Source organism: Prosopis cineraria, unplaced genomic scaffold (genome assembly GCF_029017545.1).
Source record: "Prosopis cineraria cultivar Desert tree isolate PC_DT_omini unplaced genomic scaffold, ASM2901754v1 PC7, whole genome shotgun sequence".
Taxonomy (NCBI): Eukaryota; Viridiplantae; Streptophyta; class Magnoliopsida; order Fabales; family Fabaceae; genus Prosopis; species Prosopis cineraria.
In genome coordinates this window covers 37,872,431-37,894,051 of record NW_026555338.1, presented here as the reverse complement: position 1 = coordinate 37,894,051, position 21,621 = coordinate 37,872,431, and the positions used below count along the sequence as shown (strand labels likewise).

The following is a 21,621-nucleotide window of genomic DNA, read 5'->3' as shown; positions in this document are numbered from 1 at the left end:
TTCTCGATCGGTTAGTTTAAAGTTGTCTCGTCAGCAGATGATTAATTCTTATTGGAGCGGGGGTGTGGGGGGCAGAGTATGTCTCAAGTCAGACTTTAATCATGGAGGCAATCGAAGTGATGATGCAACTTTAAGGAATCCGCTGTCTTTCCCACATGGGATGGCAAAGTATAGTCCTATCACGATTCATTTGATTTTTGTGGTATTTGAATAATTAAAATTAAAATTTTCTGTCTTCCCCCCGGTCTCTGGTCTGTTATAATTGAAAGGACTACTTTAACTGCATATAAATGCAAAAGGATAGGAGAATAGAGGGAGCGAAGGGTGTTCACAATGCAAATGTTTTTCCCCCGACGATAATTTACAGAAGTCTCGACGGGGTTCCAAATAAAGAATTAATGTATAGTTGTTGCAGCGCGAGAGGGGAAAAAGGAGAAAGAAAAAGAAAGGGGCTGCATGTGAGTGTGCAGAGCTGAAATTTGGTTGCAACGAAAGAGGGGGAAATGATGAACAGTGATCGATAAACCAGGCAAACAAAGCTATCAGTGTTTGATCACGATACTCATGATGAAACGTGAAGAAATCGACCAAGTTAGAAATTAGAGTATGCATGTGTATGTAGAATCCACGAGATTAGCTGCAGGAGCAGTGGGAAGAGGTTGGTAGAAACAGGCATGATTAGGAAGTTGAATAGGGGCATGATGATTTGAGTGCTTTAGTTACATTGATCTATGCGTGTTGCAGGAATTAATATGTTTAATTTCACGAAAATTAAGGATGTCGGGAGGAGCTGGAGGGCTGGGCGTGGGTGGGCAGCGCACGTGGGCGGTAACATCGGGAGACACGCATGGACATGCCCCACACGCACACCCCATGAGATGGGGAACTCGTAGCTTTATCATTTTTTGTCACCCAGAAAATCGTCCTCGACTCCGCTACATATCACCGTTCCCAAATCCCGCGAAGTGTATATGTGTTGAGACGTGATTCGCCTGCATTTCTGAGATTAGTGCTCCCATGTAGTAGACTAGTGGTGATCAAAATATAAAGAATTCACCAAGTTAAACTCACGAATAAAAGTTACTCCCTACGTTTAGAACTATAAAATATTTTTAATTAAATATTATTTTTAAATAAAAAAATTATTTATTTTTTAATTAATTTTATTTTTTATATTTATTTCTATTAAACACACTATAATAAATATAAAGTTATTATCAATAGAGGCACTTTTAAAAAAAAATAATGATTATATTTTAAAATATTAAAAATATTTTTACATTTTTAAACATACAGTTTTTTAAAAAATGTCTTATATTTTTAATCAGAGAGTATATATTTAAAAAAATAATGAAAAAAACATGTTTGCATGAACATTCAGAACGCAATGTGGATTTTAATATAATTAAAGTACATGAAGGTTCCTTTATACTTGTTATATTAAAATTTCAGGAGCCACAGCTGCAACGAAAAATATATTGGAAACGATCGAACGTCTTCTTAAAGGAGCCGTGAGATGGATGAAGCTCCCGCTGTAGAAATATTTAATTTAATTCAACATCCTAAAGAAAAGACAGGTTCTGTGGTGTTCCTACATACATATATACACCAAAAGACGGCCTGGTTAGTTTGACGTCCAACAGGGATTGGTATCGCCAAATTTTTTATTTTAACTTTATTTATTGATCATTATTTAAATAGTATACCGCGAAGAGATGACTTTTTCATCACACCCTATATACTTTACTTCTTTAAATTTCTAAATCTATATCTAAAAATTATATATCAAAATCCACGCTGTCTACCGCTCAAACTCCCCGGCAGTAGAGAAATCGAGGAGTTTGAGTTAAATTTTTGCATTTAATTATATTTTAATGAAAATTAAAACTATCATATTTTTATTTTTTGAAGTTTATAAAAAACTAAAAAAGAAGGCCCAAAAACTTAAAAAAGAGAAATATATTACAGAGCAAAAGTAAAGTGAAAAGAAAACTATAAATGATGATTTAAAATATAATTTTGCTGCAACCTTTTTTTTTTTTTTTGGGGACCTGACTGCGACATAAATCATTAGCAGGTATGAGTTATGAAATTAGATGTTCAGCAGCAGAAAGCAAAAAAATGACGCATTTAGGGGAGACAATTAATTTATGAAAAGTGGGGAGATGGGGTCCACGAGGGGAGACAAAGGGTATCCCATGATTGCTCTCCTATTACACCTACAACCAAACAAGTCTTTTTCTTTTTCTCTTTTTATATCTTTCCAATTTAAATTTTATTTATCATTTTCAAAGGAAGAAAAGAAAAAGAGGGTGCCCCCAGCTGCAAATATGCATTTCCCATCATGATTTGATATGGCGTTGGGTGTTTTCGGGGAATAATTGATAATTTTGGCAAAACATAATTATAAACTCGCAAGTTTGGAATGGATCAACGATCCTTTAGATTTTGGCTCAACAACACCCATTCATTATCCATAGAAAAGTGGGTGTTTATCTTTATAAAAAATTCTGACTTATAAAATAGGAAAAATTAATCTTTCACTTCTCTAACTTTTAAGTCACTTATAACTTAATCCCTCAATTATGACTCACTGTGACTCAACCTCAACTATGACTTGCCTATGACCCAATCCCTCAACTTTTGAATCATTTACAAATTAGTCCCTTAATTTTTGTTAATTTTATTTTCATATTCGCTTATATCTTACATCAATGAGTAAGAAAAAGGTATTTTAAAATAATATATGAGTATTTTTTTATCCCTCTTACTTGATAAGAAATTTTTTTAAAAAAAATAAAAAATAAGAACTTAGTTGCAACGAATTATAGTTAAGGGATTGAGTCGCAACGAGTCATAGTTGAGGGATTGAGTTACAAGTGAGTTAAAAGTTGAATGATTAAAAAATTAATTTTCACTACAAAATATGACTCTCATATTCAATTAATGGTATATTTTTAACAAGACATAACTCATTATAGTTGTTTTAATTTTTTTCTTTAGCAAACTTTACTCTCTTCAATTGCATAAAATATGATTACAATAGTTAAATAAAAACAATAGAATATATAGATCCAAGACTTCTTCATAGTTGGATAAAGATTTTAGGCTTTGGCCACATATTTTACCCAAAAAAAAAATTAATGCAGAGAAGATTTTTATATAACGAATTATGATTCAAATGCTCATATTATGATGATATCTTCAATAAAAATATCCCTGTCAGAAATTTAAAAAAAGAAACTTATTGCGTCTTTTGATTATTTTTTTCTTTTTATGCATGTTAAAAAGATGAACACTTTATTTTATTTATGAATTTATCACTTGTGAAAAAATTAAAAAATAATTTGAAAACTAATCTCTCCTCTCCTAGCCTTATCTCAATCCCGCGGGCCCCACCAAACCTCTCCTTTCTTTCCATTATTATCGGATTTCAGCCTCTGTTTTGATTTTATAAATTAATTGTATACCCGAGTCGGATGATTCGTAAATCGCATCACTATCAAACTCTGCTTTCTTCTCAATTCACAAGACAACCTTCTTCAGAATTAGAAAAAGTAACTTGCTATAATTTCGAAGCCGGTCAAGCTTCTTTCACTTGCAACACATGAACTGTGCACCGCATCAACTTGATCCGTAAGATTGCATGATGAAATATTGTCGTTGCCAGCCCCGTCCTTAATCATCCCTCTCGGGCATGTAAAATAAAAAAGACACGATAATAACCCACCCATATCATCCATCCAATTTTACTCACCCTGATTGAAGTTCACCACGCCTAATCAGTCCCATCCCATCTTCACAAGACGACAAAACAAGACACGCTGTATAGTCCGTAACAATTCTCAAAAGCTCGAGAAATCAGGGAGTTAGTGCTCCGTTAATGATGTTACTGGCGACATTCAAAGTTTTACTATTACTGCGTGATGATAAGGGGAAAGAAAGTTAGCAGCTTTTGGGCGCTGAGTAATTACTTGCATTTCTGAAATGCCGTGTCATGTCTCCAGTGCATGGTAGTTAGAGCATCAGCTTCACGGTCTCGTTGGGTCAGGACATGTCTGTCACTTGAAAGAGCCACTTCCCGCTCTTGGGCCTCCATGCTCCTTCCTGCTCCACAACTAAATTTCTGCATTCCCCACCCCCTTCATCCACCTTCCTCTTCTTCTTCTTCTCGAGTCATGCCAATTGATCAATTCCCCCACTTCCATAAACTTCACCGAATAATCCAATGTTTTCTGTCACTGCATCTTTCTCCTACGCCCTCCAAAACACTTTAAAATTGACCAGTACCCTAGACAAACTTTCCAATGAATGTGTGTGTGGCCTCATCCTTTCCCCGTTAATTATCATTGTCATCCGTGGTCAAATTGGTCGATTCCATCGTTTGTACGAACAATTCTACGCATCTGCAAAAATCAAAAGCGATTGCACAAAAGACAATTTGCAAGAGCCAAAAGATTAAGGCGTCAAAGAAACAAAACATGTGTATGGTCTGATTGCTCAACTTTAACTACGCTAAAGCTCAAGGGATGACTCCAATCATGGAAAATCAACTGTGCTTTTTTAAAATTAAAATTAAACTTGTTTTAGAGACACAGTTTTATATCATCTATTCCTTTTGTCACCAAATGGTCAAATCAATATTCTGCCATTATTCATGGTGACTTGATTGGTCCCCCCCTACTTTTGGCCTGTAAATTATCTTGTTCATCTTTGAAGAGCAGAGATGAGACAAACCACAGTTGGTAGTATGTCTTGTCCAGGTTTAAAAGTAATAAACAGGAGAAGGCAGGAATAGAAAGGCGAATTGAAATGTTATTGAGTGTTGGTTTGAATTGGATTAAGTGAAAATTGGGAATAAGAAACATTACAAGGGTTTATTAGAATAAATAATTGGCATGCCCGGAGTGAAGGAGGAAGCAGGAGTGGCATGGTGGGTCGAAGGGCTGTGAAGAAAATAGGCAAAAAAATAATACCGAGTTTGACAGCATCCGCTTAATGGGACAAAACATGTTCCTCATTCTCACCATCTCGCTCACACCTTGCCTCCCATGCTTAACCTGTGAAAAATTTTGTCATCTAATTCACAAATACCCTCTCTTACTTCATTCCTAAACCTAATAAATCAAAGTTTTATCAATTATTTCACTTGTTTATGGACACTATACTAGAGATCAAGTGATATTTTAACCGGCCTCCACATTTGATATTGTGGCATGAATGGAGTGTTATCACTTTCGTAACCCCAGTAAATCGATCATGTTAACATTTTAAAAATATAACCTGTCATTTAATGTTCATTCTATTTATATATGTAACGAGTTCATACGTGTTTATGATTGGAAGGAGACGCATGCAATAAAGAAACCGCAGAACAAGCTTTAACTGAACGGTTCCAGAACAGTCATAAAGAAGATAATTCCTACTTGCTGGGATATCTCTGATATTCCAGATCACTTGTATTAATTTTCTTTGCAAAAGATGGATTTGTCATTGTCAGTGCTTGAATCCACTTCGCGTGTTGCGTTGATTTCAGGCTTCCATGGTCCGTACTGGGTACCGACTTCCCTCCACTCCCTCTGCTCGGACAGAGACCCACGTCTTGACAAATACCTTTTAAGCTCAATCCGCAGGTTCCTCATCGGCTACAACCCAACATGTCAAACACAACATTAAATACCAGATCTACACAGATAAGTACCACTTAACTTACCCGAAAAAAGAAACATAGTTAAACCGCGAAGCAGACCTCAGCCCGGGATTCGATTGTACAAAAAAAAAAAAAAAAAAATCAAACGGCGACCAAGTGCTTGCCCACCGACTCGGCCAATTTGATCAGGGCACTCCAATACGACGACGTCTCCAGCCTATCAAAACGACATTTGCTGCAACGTAGTGCGCTATAGAATGGTGTGGCCGATACTTCAGACTTGGTGGTTCTGGAATGTGACACCACTGGAGTTTGTGGCTCCTCTGAGTCCTTCTCCTTTGACTTATTTGATGTGTTTCCTGTCTGCCGATTTAGGGATGCCTCGTCTTTCTCTTTCATTTTCACTCTGCCAATTACATTTTCTTGGAATAATTCTTTCTCACGGGCCGGTTCCAAGCATTTTGGTGGTATCAGCGACAGAAGGCGGAGTCGATTTGGGTTGCTTCTGGGCAGCTACATCTTTGCGTTTGATAAAAAACCTGTCTGTTAATGGTCGTGTGCGCATGTTTGTGCTTCTGCCTGCACCGCAAACCCGCTTTTGCCTAAAAAGTAAAAACCGAGGCAGGGATTTTTCATATAAAAAGAAAGGCTCGGCTTCGTGGAGATGGCAAAAGTCGTGGAATAAAAAGTTCACCTGCAAAATTTTGGGGGCTTGAATTAGCTTTGGGCTAGCTTGTGGTGAGTTGTCGAATTTATCTGTTAGAGGAAAGGAATTGAATATGCATTAACTGATTGATGTTCAAGCAAACACAGGAATGATGCACCAGAGAAGAGATGTGGGTGATTAGAAAATGGACATTAGTACCTGAAAAAGTCGAGGCGTTATGGTCCATCATCCGCGGAAAGGAAACACAAGGTGCCGGTGCTTGGAGGAGATTCAGAAATTTTGTGAGATCGTGAATTTGTAGTCTTTGGAAATGATAACCGTTGGAAAAAAGAGCGGGAACAGGTTATCAGTTGGGTTGTATATTAAGGCTACTGGATTTAGGTTCGGAAAAAAAAAAAAGCAAAAAAACTAAAGGCTGAAGGGCTCTGATGTATGACCCAATTAAAACTACAAGGCTCTCGAATGGGCCAGGATCTCGTAAAACAAAGTTTTGTGTGATTTTAATTAACTGATAATACTTTATCAAAAAAAAAAAACTGATAATCATTGTAATAAAATAACTGATTATATGAACTTAGCTAAATATTTTTAAACTCCAAAAGCAGCACTAGTTTTTATAAATTATTTGAGGCGGAGGACTAAGTTGAGATGCTTTATTTTATAAATCTAAATTGAGGGGAAAAAAATAATTTTTAGGGATCAAATTTGTAGACTTTATCTTGAGAGAGCTAAATTCAAATACAATTTTTAAAATGTGTATTATGATATGCTTGAAAAAAAAAGAATGTGGGACATTACTGCCAATGGCCGGAAATAAGATAGGGCTTGGAGTGATTGTATAGGTAAACGGGTGTGGCGTTATTCCCTCCACGCTAGATGCATTGCATTTGACCCACATGCTCAACTTGACGGCATATTGAATCATCTGTACGTCGAAGCCTTAATAGCTTAGCGGCACCAAAGCACCTCACGGCTCACTCATCTTTTTGCGCATCATCGTCTCTTCAATTATTCTTGTAGTTGTCTTTGAACACTGGTCATTGTACGAATCTCACCCACGATTTGGTCAAGTGGGCAGCTTTTATACTTGTTAAGATGCTGCTATGACCGAGAGAATGGATATGGATTGCTTGGTGGGAGGAAAATGCAGTTCTTTGTCCAAATATATGCTCGATCCATCGCGGTAAGTAGTATTTTGTTTCCCGAACTGCCTAGTGACAAGTGATCCCACATCATACCACGTCGACAAATACACACCATTTTAATAAAATGAAATAAAATCATGCCGTGTGTATCGAGACATCCGTCAGTTTACGCATCGGTTTACCAGTTTGCTGAGAACAACAAAGTTGAGATGGTGATGATCGATCGGTTTAGTCGAGCGAATAAATTAGATCTGGTTCAACAAGTCAAAATTACATCAAGAAAAAAAAAAAGCGTCAATATGCCTCTGTCCATTTCTCCAGCGCGACTCGGACACACACACGCACGTGTATATTATTATGGGATTTCCTTGGCCTTTCTCAGTCAAATTTCTGCGAGAGCCAAAAAGAAAGAAAGGAGGAAAAATGGCGGGAGGAAGCGGGGGAAGGAACCTGGAGGAAACCCCGACATGGGCCGTCGCTCTTGTTTGCTTTGTTTTGCTCTTGATATCCATCATCATCGAACACATCATCCATCTCATTGGAAAGGTGCGGATACGTGGGTCGCCATGTACTTTATATGTGCGATTCATTTCGTCAATAAAATTAAATGTTGATATCAAAGGAACTGATTCAATTATATTTCTTTTCGCATGAGAGCCTAGTGGTTGAAGAAGAAGAACAAGAGGGACCTATATGAGTCGCTGGAAAAGATTAAATCAGGTGTGAGCAAAGTTGAAGGAAGAAATTAAATGATCGTCAAGTAGTCCTAAGCTTAAATTTAATTGGTTTTTTTTTTGGGGGGGGTGTTCAGAACTGATGTTGCTAGGATTCATATCGTTGTTGCTGACGGTGGCACAAGCTCCGATATCAAGAATATACGTATCAGAAAAAGTTGCAGGGACATGGCACCCTTGCAGTCAGAGAGAAGAAGCGATGGAGCGCCGAGTTGAAGGTGGCAAAGACTTGGGCCCCATCAATCCTCGTCGCTTTTTAGCGGCAGGACGAAGTGACAAATGCGCAGCCCAGGCTTGTGTACCAACCTTTTTTTATACGTTTTATGTAACTAGTATAAATTCAAGAGGAGAATCTATCCTAGCATATTGATTGAGTTATCGCACACTTAATTAAAATAATTATTAAAATTAATCCTAAATGTAGTAAAGGGTTATCTTGTGTCATCTTTCAAAGAGTGGCTAATCTTTAACTTTGAGGTTAATTAGTGAATAAGTAAAATAAGTATTGAGAATGATTTATCTAAAACTATTAAATAAAGAATTAAATTGTAGCCTAAAGTGAGTAGATTTGAAATTTTCTTTCAAAGAGTTGGAACCTTAAAGGTTGGTTGATGTTGGAACCTTTATCTCCTTGGTGAATTAAGCTAATTAATGCCTTCCTTTTCCCCGTGACAAAATTGTATTAGCCTAAGACAACTATCTCAAGCTAATTAACCTAACTAGTTCAATTTTTTAAGTCTTAGATTACAATCCTTAGTTTATATCACTAATTGGTACAAGTATCGGACAAGTGAGACAATCAAATTCATCCCTCAAATGCCATGGCCAAATGCAAAGAAATGAGCAACTGTAAAACTATGTAAAGCTACTCAAGTACAAGTCTCAATCTTACAAGATTATGTAACATTAAAGAAAGTAATTCACCAAATGATAAACACAAGATTATGTATAAATCATCAAGTGGTTGTGTGCCATTTTTGAAGGAGAATTCAAATTAAACATCACAATACACATCATCTTCATCCATTCTCTCACTAGTTCTTTCATTATTCTCCATCTTCCACCTCATTTTTTTCATAATTTCTCGATCAGAACCCTTTGCAAGTGACTTTTTCCATGATACTGGACTCTCAATGAAAGCACCAATGTAATGATTATAAGTTTAAAGAGAGAATTCATCTTAAAAGACTAGCTTGTTAGGTGAGAGAGTCCTTTATACTTATAAACTCTATACCACTTGTGAGGCTTCCCAATATGAGACTTGTGACATACTATTGTCATCCATTTCTTTTTTTAGAGTTTTCATTTGCATGCTATCTATACAGTATGCACATAGAATTCATTTATTAGAATATAATGATATTAAAAATATAACGTGTAGGTTAAAGTGCCTCTGGTCTCACATGAGGGCATTCATCAGCTCCATATATTTATATTCATGTGGGCTGGTTTTCATGTCCTTTGCTGCTTAATCACTCTGGCTCTGGGTAGATTGAAGGTGAAAAGCAACCTACTCTTGTGTGAATGTATTTATAACAATTACGCACTTCACGCCGTCTCTAAGTCACTTATTTAGTTTGTTGGTATTGCAACATATGTTTTGGTTATATATATAGATGGGGATGTGGAAGCGATGGGAAGAAGAAACGAAGACGCCTGAGTACCAATCCTCACACAGTTAGTCTTCTTTAATTTATGTGCATCAACAAATTAGAATTTTTTTAGGTGGAATTCTTATATATATATATATATATATATATGTATCTTTGTGCGCATGACAGATCCTGAGAGATACAGATTTGCAAGAGAGACATCCTTTGGGAGAAGGCATTTGAGTTTCTGGGCCTAAACTCCTGTTCTCCTTTGGATTGTAATTGAGCCAATATATACTCTTCTAATTTATCTCCTTTGGAAGAAGGCACTTGAGTTTTTGTGCGCTGACTGGCTACTCTTTTCATTTCAGGTCTGTTTCTTCAGGTAGTTTGTAAGGTCTGTTCCTAAAGTGGATTACTTGACCTTGAGACATGGCTTTATTATGGTATTTCCCCTTCAGATACTAATTTTATTTTACGCGCATGATTTGGACGTTTACAAATGACGTTGTTATTGGGCAACGATGATTAATTTAGGCACATCTGGCGCCTCAAAATCACGAGAAGTTCTATTTTAGGAAATATATATAGAGATCGCTGGAAGAGGATTTCAAGTTCATCGTGGGAATTAGGTCTGTAACTACAGAGCAAATAGCCTCGCATCTGAAGAGTATTTAAGTAGTCCTCCACAAATGAGCAACATTGCGATTAACTATATGTTACACTGCTTATAATTTGCAGTCCTCCATTCTAGTTTTTTGCCGTGTTCTTTCTCCTGTGTAACACTCACGGTAAGTTATGCACAGCATACTCGCAAAATCTACTTTGTTTGTCTTTGTAGGTGCATATTTTCCAAAAGAAAAGAGGAGAGCTCGATAAATGTATCTGACTTGTCTATAAATAGGATAGTACTCTTATCTATGGTTTCCGTTCATCCCTCTAATTGTGAGCACAAGTCCTAGGTCAATATAGTAATTGCTAATTCTTTAATCTGGTGCAAGCAGTAGTGATATAATAATGATAGAGTTTAATAATGTGTGGATTCAAATCATTTTACTGGTAGGAACGAAGCTGCAGGTGATCATAACAAAAATGGCCCAGGGAATTCAACAGAGGGGAGAAGTGGTGAAGGGGGAGCCGGTGGTAAAGCCAGGAGATGACCTCTTCTGGTTGAAGCGACCTCGTCTCATCCTCTACCTCATTAATTTTGTGCTTTTTCAGGTATTTTCCTAAACCCAAGAACTTCATTCCTTTCATATATCAATTAGTATATATTTATGATCAAGGGCGTTAATTTCTTTCTCAAAACAGAACGCCTTTCAACTTGCTTTCTTCGTATAGACCGTGGTTAGTCCTCAAACATCAAAATGGCTTTGTTCATTCTCCCAATTGCTTCTCCATCCTTTTGTTTTTGCAAGGTTTGATACACATTTATATTATTATTCAGTGTAGTGGCAATTCGGTCTCAAGTCTTGTTTCCATTCGCAAATGGTGGATGTGGTCGTGAGAATCTCGATGGGGTGAGTGATCAGCCTCAGCTCCTCTAATTCATAATCATCTCTCTGAATCTAAGTGAATTGCAGAGATCATAAACACTTTGGTAATGTGCAGGGTGTTTGTTCAGATCCTGTGCAGCTACGTCACTCTTCCTCTCTACTCTCTCGTCACACAAGTATATCAATCAATGATTCAACGTAACATACTGTGTATATAAATGATTGAATTACGAATCACAAGTACATCTACATCTGTGTGTTGAATTAAATAGACGGGTTCGACGATGAGGCCAATGATATTCGATGAGAAAGTGGCAATGGCACTGAGGAGCATGCACCTAAGTGCTAAGAAGCGCATAAGAGAGAAGCAGGGGTCGTCGTCATCGGTGACTCCATTGATAGGCAGACCCATGAGTCCCGTGAGCTTGTCACGTCACCACGCACCGAAGGGAATTCCTCTTCCTAGCAACATAGCAGCAACGATGATAGTTCATCATCTTGTCACCACCGCTTGGAAATGGGTTACATAGGCCAGGATAAGGGGGTTCATCGTGACTACTCTACTCCATTTGATCAATGATTTTTTGTAGGACGTTTTCTTTTACTAAATTCTTTTCCTTCCATTATGCATGTTTTACTCCTATACAAACACAAGTAGCGTACATTGTCCACGGCTTTCAATAGCCGCCAAGATGGTATATTTTATATCAAAATCCCCGCTGCTAACATATAGGCCCTGTTTGGTACATGAGATTGAAAGCTAGGGACTGGTATTGGAATTAAGAAAACCTAACTTTTTATGTTTAGTATGAGTCATTAAGTAATCTAAATTCAATCCCAATCCCACCTTATATTGGATTATTCAGTACCACCCACCCTCTGGGTTTGAAAAATCATTATTGGGAATGAAAATATTTGGACCAAATTGCTCTCACCCATCTCTCTCTCGCGTCTCTTCTCTTCGTGCAACACAATCACAAGCTTCGATTTGTATGTTCTGATCTATACACTTCGTCCAGCTGCCACGCAATCCTCTTCTCAAGCTCCAATCTGTACGCTGCCTCAATGCTCCGATATGTTCTGAGGAGGCGAGGTAAGAAATTGCGGAGGAGGAAGAGACGCAGGTGAAGGAGGAAAAATAAAATTCAGAGAGACGCAACACATCAATGAAGAAGGAGATGGAGGAAGAGGAAAGATCAGAATCGGAGACGTTGTCGACTTCTTCTAGATCCGCCGTATTCGAACCTAAAACTGAAGCTGCGCTGCCATGGTGATCTGCTGCATTTGACTGCTTCTGGACCTTACAAGTTAGGTTTATTTTTTTTAATGTAAGGAGTATTATAGTCTATTCATAATTTATGTTTAATTGTAAAATAAAATAAAAGCAAGTATTCTCTACACATATTACTTCATACCAAACATAATTTTAAAGTCTTATTCCCACTCCCACTCCCACTACCAATACCAACACCAGTCCCAATCCTAATCCTTCTAAATTGAAGCCTACATACCAAACAGGGCTATAAAGTACATTGTTGTTGAGGAGATTGTGTCAGGTGTCGAAATCTTAATTATTGTTCCTTCAATACTATGGCCTTGTTGCACTATCTCTATTTTTATCATTTCTTTTATAAGCAATCGCTCTCCATTCATTTTAGTTATAGTTTCACACTTGCAACCATGATATCTATATTAGGTGGATTTTCTAACATTTTCCCCAAGATAATCCGTGTAAGTAGTCACCGGATCATCTTCTCTTGCCTTCCTTCTTAAATGTCCACCTTATTTTGATTTATAGATATGTATTGAGTGGTAATTTAAATATTATGGCTCCGTTCAATAACTTCCTTTGAAACTTTTAGAGTAATGTTATTGCATTGGTAAAAATTTAAAAAAAAAAAGCAAGAAAGGAATAACATCGTTATTATTGTGGTTAGGATGTGCAACGTTCTCTTTAAGTTTCATAGATGTAGGTGTGTTTGGGCTAAATATGAAACATTACTTAAATAGGTCATGAGGCTAGTTAGGCTGAGTAATTGAAACGTTAGGGCCAATATAAACAAAAGAGGCCGGCCTCGATGCTCATCAAAATCCACAACACGTAAACATGCCGAAATCCTATCAGCTTCAAATATCAGACTGTTGCCACAAAGACACGATCCTAAATGATGTTGAAATCTACGCCCAAGTAGTTCGGTGAACAGGCTGATGGAGAGATCGTGCCATGAGTTTCGCGAGATTCCTGAATCTTCGGTAGAATGTGCTAAGTCCCAAAGGAAAGGTTTTTGCTAGTAGACACTATAAATTGGAAGAAGAAAATAGAGAGGACAGTCAACACTCGATCAAGACTTACATGATTTACATTTACTTGCCCTTTTCAGTTCTTAGTTTTTAGTCTGTAGTTTTCAAACACTTTAGTAAAATTACATACTTGTTCTATCAAAGTCCATTATCTTTTTACATTCGAGCGAACTGTGGTAAGGGAACTCAAGATCCTTTTCGTTATCTATTGAGACCCAGCATCTCTGGCATGCCTGGTATTTGTTGTTCAACCACAAACAGTTTGTGGCACGCTTGGTGAGACCTGTGTAACAAAGATGGCAAAGACGCGAAAAGATAAAAGGACTGATGAAATAGGTGCTAGTTCTTATGGACCAAAAGAGATCTCTACGCATGTAGGATTAGAACACTTATCGCCTAATGTTGGAGCAATTGATCATTGTGAGCACGTAGTGCTGGTGACAACAAATAGCAGCAGCATGAACCCTGACTCCAAGTCAGGAGGTGGCCAACCCAACCTACTAATCATATTCAATGGACCTGTGGCAGAAGTGCTGCGAAAAATTCAAGATCGGATGGATAAGTAGCTGAAAAAGAACCAAAGGTTCTTTGCAATATTCATGGAAACATCAGAACATAAGGAGAAGGAACGACAATAAATCATGATGCGGGTTTTGCATAAAGGCATGAAGAGTATAGCTGCATTATTGAAAACTACCTATTAGGAAGTAGGCTCGAACATAGGGCCGCTCAGAAAAGCAACAAGCTGGAGTCAACCACGAACAAGGTGGAAAAGCATTGCTATACTAATACGGAATACTCTTTCCTATACTACCACTAAAGGGGACAGTAAACTAGAAGAGAGGTCTTGATTTATACTTCCAAACATAATTAATATCCAAACAAGATTAAGCCAAACTTTAAATAACAAAATTTCCAATCTATGACTATGAGAGTCATTCTACGCTAGTCCTTTCGTTCCGAGTCGGCCATCCCGTCGATCGCTGCTTAAAACACTCGTAAGTTGTACCTAACCTTGTTGATCTTCTCAGCTCGGCGACCATGGCGAGGGGTTCATCCCAATCTCAGTCTGCCAATTCCCAGACCACGCGACCCGGAATCATGGCACCACGTGGCTCCGCCGCTGCTGCCGCTGGCATGCGCCGCCGCCGGCTTGGCGGTGGAGCCGGGGGAAACAGCACCGCTTCTGTCGCTGGTGGCTCCGGTCCCGCCAACATGCTGAGATTCTACACCGACGATGCCCCAGGCTTGAAGATTTCGCCCACCGTTGTGCTCGTCATGAGCCTCTGCTTCATAGGTTTTGTCACCGCTCTCCACGTCTTTGGCAAGCTCTACCGTCGATCTGCCGGTCCAGTTTGATTGAAAATCTGACAACGTGGTGTCTGATCCATAGGGTTTGAGTTTCTGATCCTGGCCCCGAAGCATAATTTTCAGTTCTTGACTTGGTCATCGAAACCTGTGTTTTCTTCGTTTCTTTGTAATTTTCCTGCCATCTAGCTGTCAATTTTGTTGATGTTGGATCTCCTTGCTGTTGAAGAAAGCCGGTTTTCTGCCATTATGTGAAAATCGATCTGTGTCATCCTTTTCGTTTTGTTATACTAATAATGATTTTGGCATTAATTGCTGCCTGCTCTAGCCATATATCCTACTGGCTTGGCTATTCTTTTATTGGGAAGTTATGCTTTTCAAGTCAAAATTTCGAAGCTTTCTGTTTTGCTGAAACCCGTGTGCATGGCTGAAATACTTACCAACGATCTCCGCAAAAGTTTAAGAAAAAAGACGCTAAACTTTAGCTTTGATCTTTTTTTTTTTTTAGTCATTTGGAGTGTAATGGGCGACGAGGTCTGTGCTTGCCCTGAATGCATATATAAGCAACATGATTAAGGGAGCAGAGGTGTTTTGGCAGCACTGGGAGTTAGCATAAATCTGGGTGCGTGCCGAGATGTTGATGGATAGCTTGTGTTAATGGAACATTGTCTTGCAAACTTACCTGATAATTTCACTTCTCTTTCATTAAAGTTTCATATATGTGAATTTTGAAGACAGTAGGAGAGGACAACCGTGCTGCACTGTTTTCTCTGTTCTGCCAATGTTCTGTTTCTCGCTTTTCTATTTTTTAGTCCTTTTTTTTTTAAACCGAAGTTAGTATTAATAAGACTGAAGCAATCAATTTACCATGCTTGACGGGTTGTTTTACCTGATTCTCTTGTTCATTACGCGGGGAAGATAACGTTATTGCAAACTTCATCTTGAATCATCTTCTGAGTTTTGGTTTTATTTGGCAGAATATATCAATGATATAACACAATATGTAGGCGCTGTAGGTTTGAGGATTATGCACTGGATATAGCATCCAGATAATGTGAATTCTGAGTAAGACGATGTGCCACCGTAAGAATGAAATACAATTTTAATTGACGAGTTTCGGAGTCCACTCATGAATCTATCAACACTTTTGCATGAGATCACATCCTCGTGTTGTAAACACCAGAAGTTGTAATATGAACAGTGAAACGTAGAGTAACGATTTTGTTTGGACGCTGAAAGACAATCCTCTTTCGAGTTATGAATATTCAAGTCAGTTTCATCATTGTGACTTGTGGGTGCCTTCCTGTGGAGGCCAATTTGTTATGTTCTTAAAAATTGATGGTAGGATCTGGTGGTGGACTCCCCTTGAGGATGCCATCTTGAGACTGATTTCGACTACATAAGTTCATGCCACTTCTCGTCAACACCTTGGCAGTAAAAGGATCTATTTTGTTCTCAACGTTAAGGTCCCCGTTGAAAGAAATGAGATTTTCATATTGATTATCCTCACTAGATTTTGTGTTCAAGGCGTCGAAGTAGCTGCACACTGAATTGAGGCTGTCTCCTTTGCTGCCTTTAAAGCTCACACTTGACATGTTCTCCGTGGGAAGTACAGGTTTGCCAGCAAGAATAGAGGCCAAGATTCGATAGTCTTTGTACAGATGATTTGTGACAATGTTGGCTTCAATGTCCGTGTTTCTTGAGAATTCCTCGAGCCCTGCGAGGTTTGTCTGCGAATTTGGTCCACAATGACGCTCCTGACTCTCACCAGAATTCTTCGATGAGTAGCCCTTGTGTCGAACCCGACAAAGCATCCAGTCATCCAGCTGTGACAGCAGCAGGCGTAGAACCGTGAGCTATTACTATTCAAGTTCTCAGACATTTTAAAAAAAAATAAACTAGTTTTATTAATTCGCAAGCACCCACAACACAGGCAACAATCTTTTCTCAACTTTCAGATCCTGAAATTATCTCCTAAAATATCGTCCTGCAGTATTTGGACGCTTCTTCCTATTTTCCCTTTATGTCGTTATGTTAGATATCATTTCTAAATTTTTCATTTGCCGCATGTTACATACTCATTAAACTGCAACAAAATTATATTATGCCAAATTTCACATTCCAAATTCGAAAGACAGAAGGAAATTTCAAAGTGGAAAGCTCCAGCGGTAAAAATTAATTGAGAGAGTTATATGACAATTGAAATAATCTGAAATTGTTATATCAGTCAAAGAGGAAAACTTAAGCTGTATTAAAATTAAGGAGAATCACATCCAAGGCTCCTTTAAAAAAAATTGTTCATAGATAAAAATCAATATGAAACAGATTGTTGTTAAAATGGTAACATAATTTTTTTTTTAATGAAACTTGTTATTAGTTTTTATTTAAAAATAATTTTTCTGATAAGTCCTTGAATGTGATTCTCCCTAAAATTAAAGCAGATTGAATAATTATTGGTGAAAGAAGGATGAAGGAACTTAAAATATGCAGGAGACACTTAACTCGCATGGAACCTTTGAACCTGGAAGTTTTACTGATTGTATCAACCAATCTGTATTCACTCATGATCCAGTCTGTCTTGGCCCCTCTGGGAGGGCGACCTGTGTAAAAAACCAGAGCTTTCTTCACTCCTATGCGCTTTGAACCGGAAGAGCTTAGTATAGGCCTGTCCGTACCAGTGGCCTTCCAATATCCTGAAGCTGCTGCTCTGTTTGGTCTTAATCCATTCGGGTACTTGCGCTCTCTGGGGCTAAAAAAATACCATTCATCCTCCCCAAACAATGCCTTTTCTGCACATATCAAGGCAAAATATTCTTAGTTTCGTCTTTTTCCCGGCCACAGTAACAGAGAAGCAATGGTCATTTGAAAATAGCAAGCAGATACAAGGAGCGGATGGTGAAGAAGAAGAACAAACTGTGTAACTCCCACGGGTTGTACTTGTACAGATCAATTTCTGCAATAATCAATGCTGGAAGTGGACGAGAGGTGATTTTATTTCGTAAATAATGAACTATGAGTTCTTCATCAGAAGGATGGAACCTGAATCCAGGGGGAAACCTAGACCCAAGTTGATATTCTCCTTCCATTGAACACTCTCTCAATCTCTTGTTCGCAAACAAGAAATCAAAAGAACGCGCAAGCACCGTTAATACTAGTACCTCTATGTTTGGGTAGCTGTAAGTAAAGGAAAGCAATGAGCCAGCAGCAGTATATAAGGTTCGAGTCTCATGATAGAAGACACAGGAAACTCCTGGTTTGGCTTTACTCAAGGAATTGACCTTTACCTACGTCCTGGCAACTTCTATCTGCTAAATGTCCTCGACATCACTAGAATTAGGAATCGAAATTGTTCTTGATATTATCAATATAACATACTAACAACTAAGTGTCGCTTTCCACCGTATTCCAGCGCTCAAATGGGGGGAAAAAGTGTTCTGAAGAAAACAGAAATAGTAACGGCCGAAGAGAAGTTTTTGATGATACAGTATTGTGGAGAAAGTGTTTTAGCTTCTGTTTTTATCCTTGTTGTGCGAGTTATAGAATCCTCCCCAGTCTGAACTTATTTGTTTAGAAAATTAGAGATGATACCATTCCACGCGTTTTTATTTTAGAAATTAGAGATGATGCATTTAAGGTTAATTGATATTCAATATATTTATATTTTACAGTTATTCGAAAATATAAAATAAATTTTATATATAAAAATTGTTCCTTGCATATTTTCAATTTTCTAGTTCTTTATTGGTGGGGATGAATACAGTGACGATGGATACAAATATCAAGCTTTCAGGGGAAGATGCCGTTAGAGGCTTCCATAGGATACGGTTCTGCGCTAAGGCTCTGTGCAAGGAAAACCACAACGTTATTTTGTCTCTTTCGAGGGACACAGTAATGCCAACAAAAATTATCAAAGCTGAAGTGCTTCGAATACCAGTTCCTTGAAACTTCCTCAATTTGATTCCTACTGCTATTCATGTTTTAGTTGTCCCTCTTCGCATCGTGCTTTACTGATCAGCGGCTTGCAATTACGCTTCTGCTTACTCCGCGGCGCAATATTCATGCATCTCAAACGCTAATTTCAGAACATCGTTCCTGATTCCACATTGTGTGGAGCTGCAGTTGAATTACTTGTGTTCCTTTTTTTTTTTTTAACGTTAATAAGTGCACGCCCATAATTCATTCATATGTGCTGATCTGGAATCTTGCTACTGCAAGTTAATGGAGGAATTAAAAAGCGGCCTTGGAGAGTACCGCAAGTCAAGGTTTCAAACAAAGTAATGGATAATACCCAGGTCTTCAGTTTGTTTGTCAGCGGAGAAAGCAGCTTTTGATTTTTTTTTTTTTGATACGAATCTGTCAGAATGGGCAGAGCGATTCATTTGAGAAAACGTAGTTCTGATCGACTGAGGTTGACGCTTTATGCGGATGGAGACCTCGAATCCTAGGAGGATTCTATGCATGGGTTATATGTGAAACCTCATCTAGTTTCTCTTTTTTTATTCACCCGGGGGTCTTTGCTTTTGCCCAAAGGGGCATTTTCCTGTTTTTACTTGTTAATTTATTGGAAGAGGGAAAGTAAACAAGCAGTGCCATTTACAAGATACATTTTAAAACATTCATTTGGTTGTATTTATAAATTACAGTATAATTTTTTAAGTAACATAAAATGTATTTTTAAAATTACTCTTCATAAAAAAAATAACATTATATCATTTTTTAGATTTATTATATGAGAATATATTTAAAATTTTATACAATTTTATTCTTTTTACTTTTTTGCATTAGTATTAATAAAATTGTTAAAATAACTTATAAAGAGGAAGTAAGAGAAAATGAATTGCTAAGTTGGAGAAAGGACTTAAGGATTTTAGATGTCACTTGTGAATTTTTCTTGAGAGTACACAGAGCCTGAGACGTTTATACATGACTCCATAAAGTAATGTTATTACCATCTCTTGTGTGCAAGAATATTTTACTTATTTTTTTTCCCAAATCTTAATTTCTTATACCTAGTTTAGACTTTATACATAAATACTATAATGGGACCGTATATATTATATTAGTTCGAGGAAAGAAGAAACAAGCAAAGTGAACCTATGAGTGAGGCGAACCCCATCAAATCGCACCCTATATGTACGCCAGGCTGAGAAAGAGAGAATATAAAAACTTGCATCACAAGCTCACACTACAAGAAAATCAGCATTTAGCGAGGGCTTTATTCCTCGCTAAATAAGATCCATTCCTTGCTAAAAGAAACTATCATTAATTAAAAAAAATCCACACATTATTTCACAGTACTGTTTTCATGTGTGGATATGGCGAACCAACCATAGAGTCTGGCCAAATCGTGGATCCAACAAAATGTAAAAGGCCCAACCCATGCATGGGAAAGATATATATAGTGGATCAACTCATGACCTTCGCGGAACATCTCGTGTCCGATACGGGGAAATCACCACCCTTTTCTTGTCAAGAACGCGTTGTATCCATCTCTAGACCTGGATTATTATTTTGTTGCGGTTCCTAGGGACTAATTTAGCTTTGTTTTAGTTTGTTGTTTTTCATCTCCTTGTTATATAATGTGTTTTTGGTAGTGACCGTCAAATACAACTTGTGAGATGTAGTCAAAAAATATAGGAGATATGTTAGGGGCAATATAGTATTTTTAAAATTATATTTTGGTATTTGATCATTCTAAATATTAACTATTTCTAAGATCCTCTCTAATAAATATTATTTTAAAGTATTTCCCATTCTAATTCATTGCTATAATATAATATTATGCAATTAGATAATCATCATCATAAGTGGTGATTAAGTGTAATTTAATAAATGATTTTTTGGAATATTTTTGGTTGGCTTAATTGCATGAAGAAGACCATTTGAGGTATTAAGTAATTTATGCAAGCCCGTTGGGCAGAGAAAAAAATATCTGCAGCAATATGCGAGCCAATTCAACTTATTTCAACCAAAAAAGGAAAAAAAGAAAGTTGTGCTTCGCAAATCGAGGTTTGTGCTAGGAATGGAATATATTTATTTCCATGATAGCATATATGTTGAAGGAAGGTGAGAATTTATGATTTAACGTCAATTTATTTGACTGGGGTTCTTGAAATTTTTTAATTTTTATTCTAAATTAGTTTTTCTTATATGTTGTCTTTTTATTTCCAGTTCACAACATATTTGTTCACTGATATAATTGTCACCTTTAACTAAATTAAATGCAATACTTTGTAATTTTAAAAATGTAAAACTCGAGCTTCAGTTTAACATAAAAGTTCAAACGATGTAAGCTAGAGGGCTCACAAATGTTAAAAATTTAGAAGAAATGATAAGTAACAACTTCATAAAAAAATTAATATCAAGTTAAAAATTTTAAAAGATTTTAGTATGGTAAATATGAAAGAACAAGTACTAAGTTTAAAAATTTTAATTATAAAATTTTTTTAACTTGATGTTAATGGTTTGACAAGATTATTATTTGTTCTTTTTTCAAAACAGTTAAGATAGATCTGGTAACTAATTGCTAAAAGGTGTGGGATGGCTCCTTTCCTCATGGTCGCATCTTTCTGGTACGTACACAGTACAACTCCACAGGCTCCCTTTTATCTGCTTTCCACGTAATTCCCTCATCAATTTCTATTTTCTACGTACCCATTCGGTTTTGCATGCACGTAAGCCTCCATCCTTTCTAATTCATATTTTAAACTCCCTTAGTCCACTTCACT

General features: G+C 37.2%; 2 protein-coding genes and 1 pseudogene across 2 annotated transcripts; 2 read left to right on the top strand and 1 right to left on the bottom strand.

Moving 5' to 3' along the window:
• Positions 1 to 7,733: 7,733 nt before the first annotated feature.
• Positions 7,734 to 11,312, top strand: LOC129316818 (MLO-like protein 6; annotated as a pseudogene).
• Positions 11,313 to 14,491: 3,179 nt separating this feature from the next.
• LOC129315017 (protein transport protein Sec61 subunit beta-like) lies at positions 14,492 to 15,205 on the top strand. The gene has a single exon (XM_054958508.1). The coding sequence runs from the start codon at positions 14,627 to 14,629 to the stop codon at positions 14,942 to 14,944; it is 318 nt and encodes a 105-aa protein (XP_054814483.1). The 5' UTR covers positions 14,492 to 14,626; the 3' UTR covers positions 14,945 to 15,205.
• A 649-nt stretch (positions 15,206 to 15,854) lies between these two features.
• On the bottom strand, positions 15,855 to 17,979 carry LOC129316816 (NAC transcription factor 29-like). Its single transcript, XM_054961186.1, has 3 exons — positions 17,808 to 17,979; positions 17,396 to 17,682; positions 15,855 to 16,719 (listed from the first exon to the last, which is right to left on the bottom strand). Exons 1-3 carry the CDS (start codon positions 17,977 to 17,979, stop codon positions 16,222 to 16,224), a joined length of 957 nt encoding a protein of 318 aa, XP_054817161.1. The 3' UTR covers positions 15,855 to 16,221.
• Between the last annotated feature and the right edge of the window lie 3,642 nt (positions 17,980 to 21,621).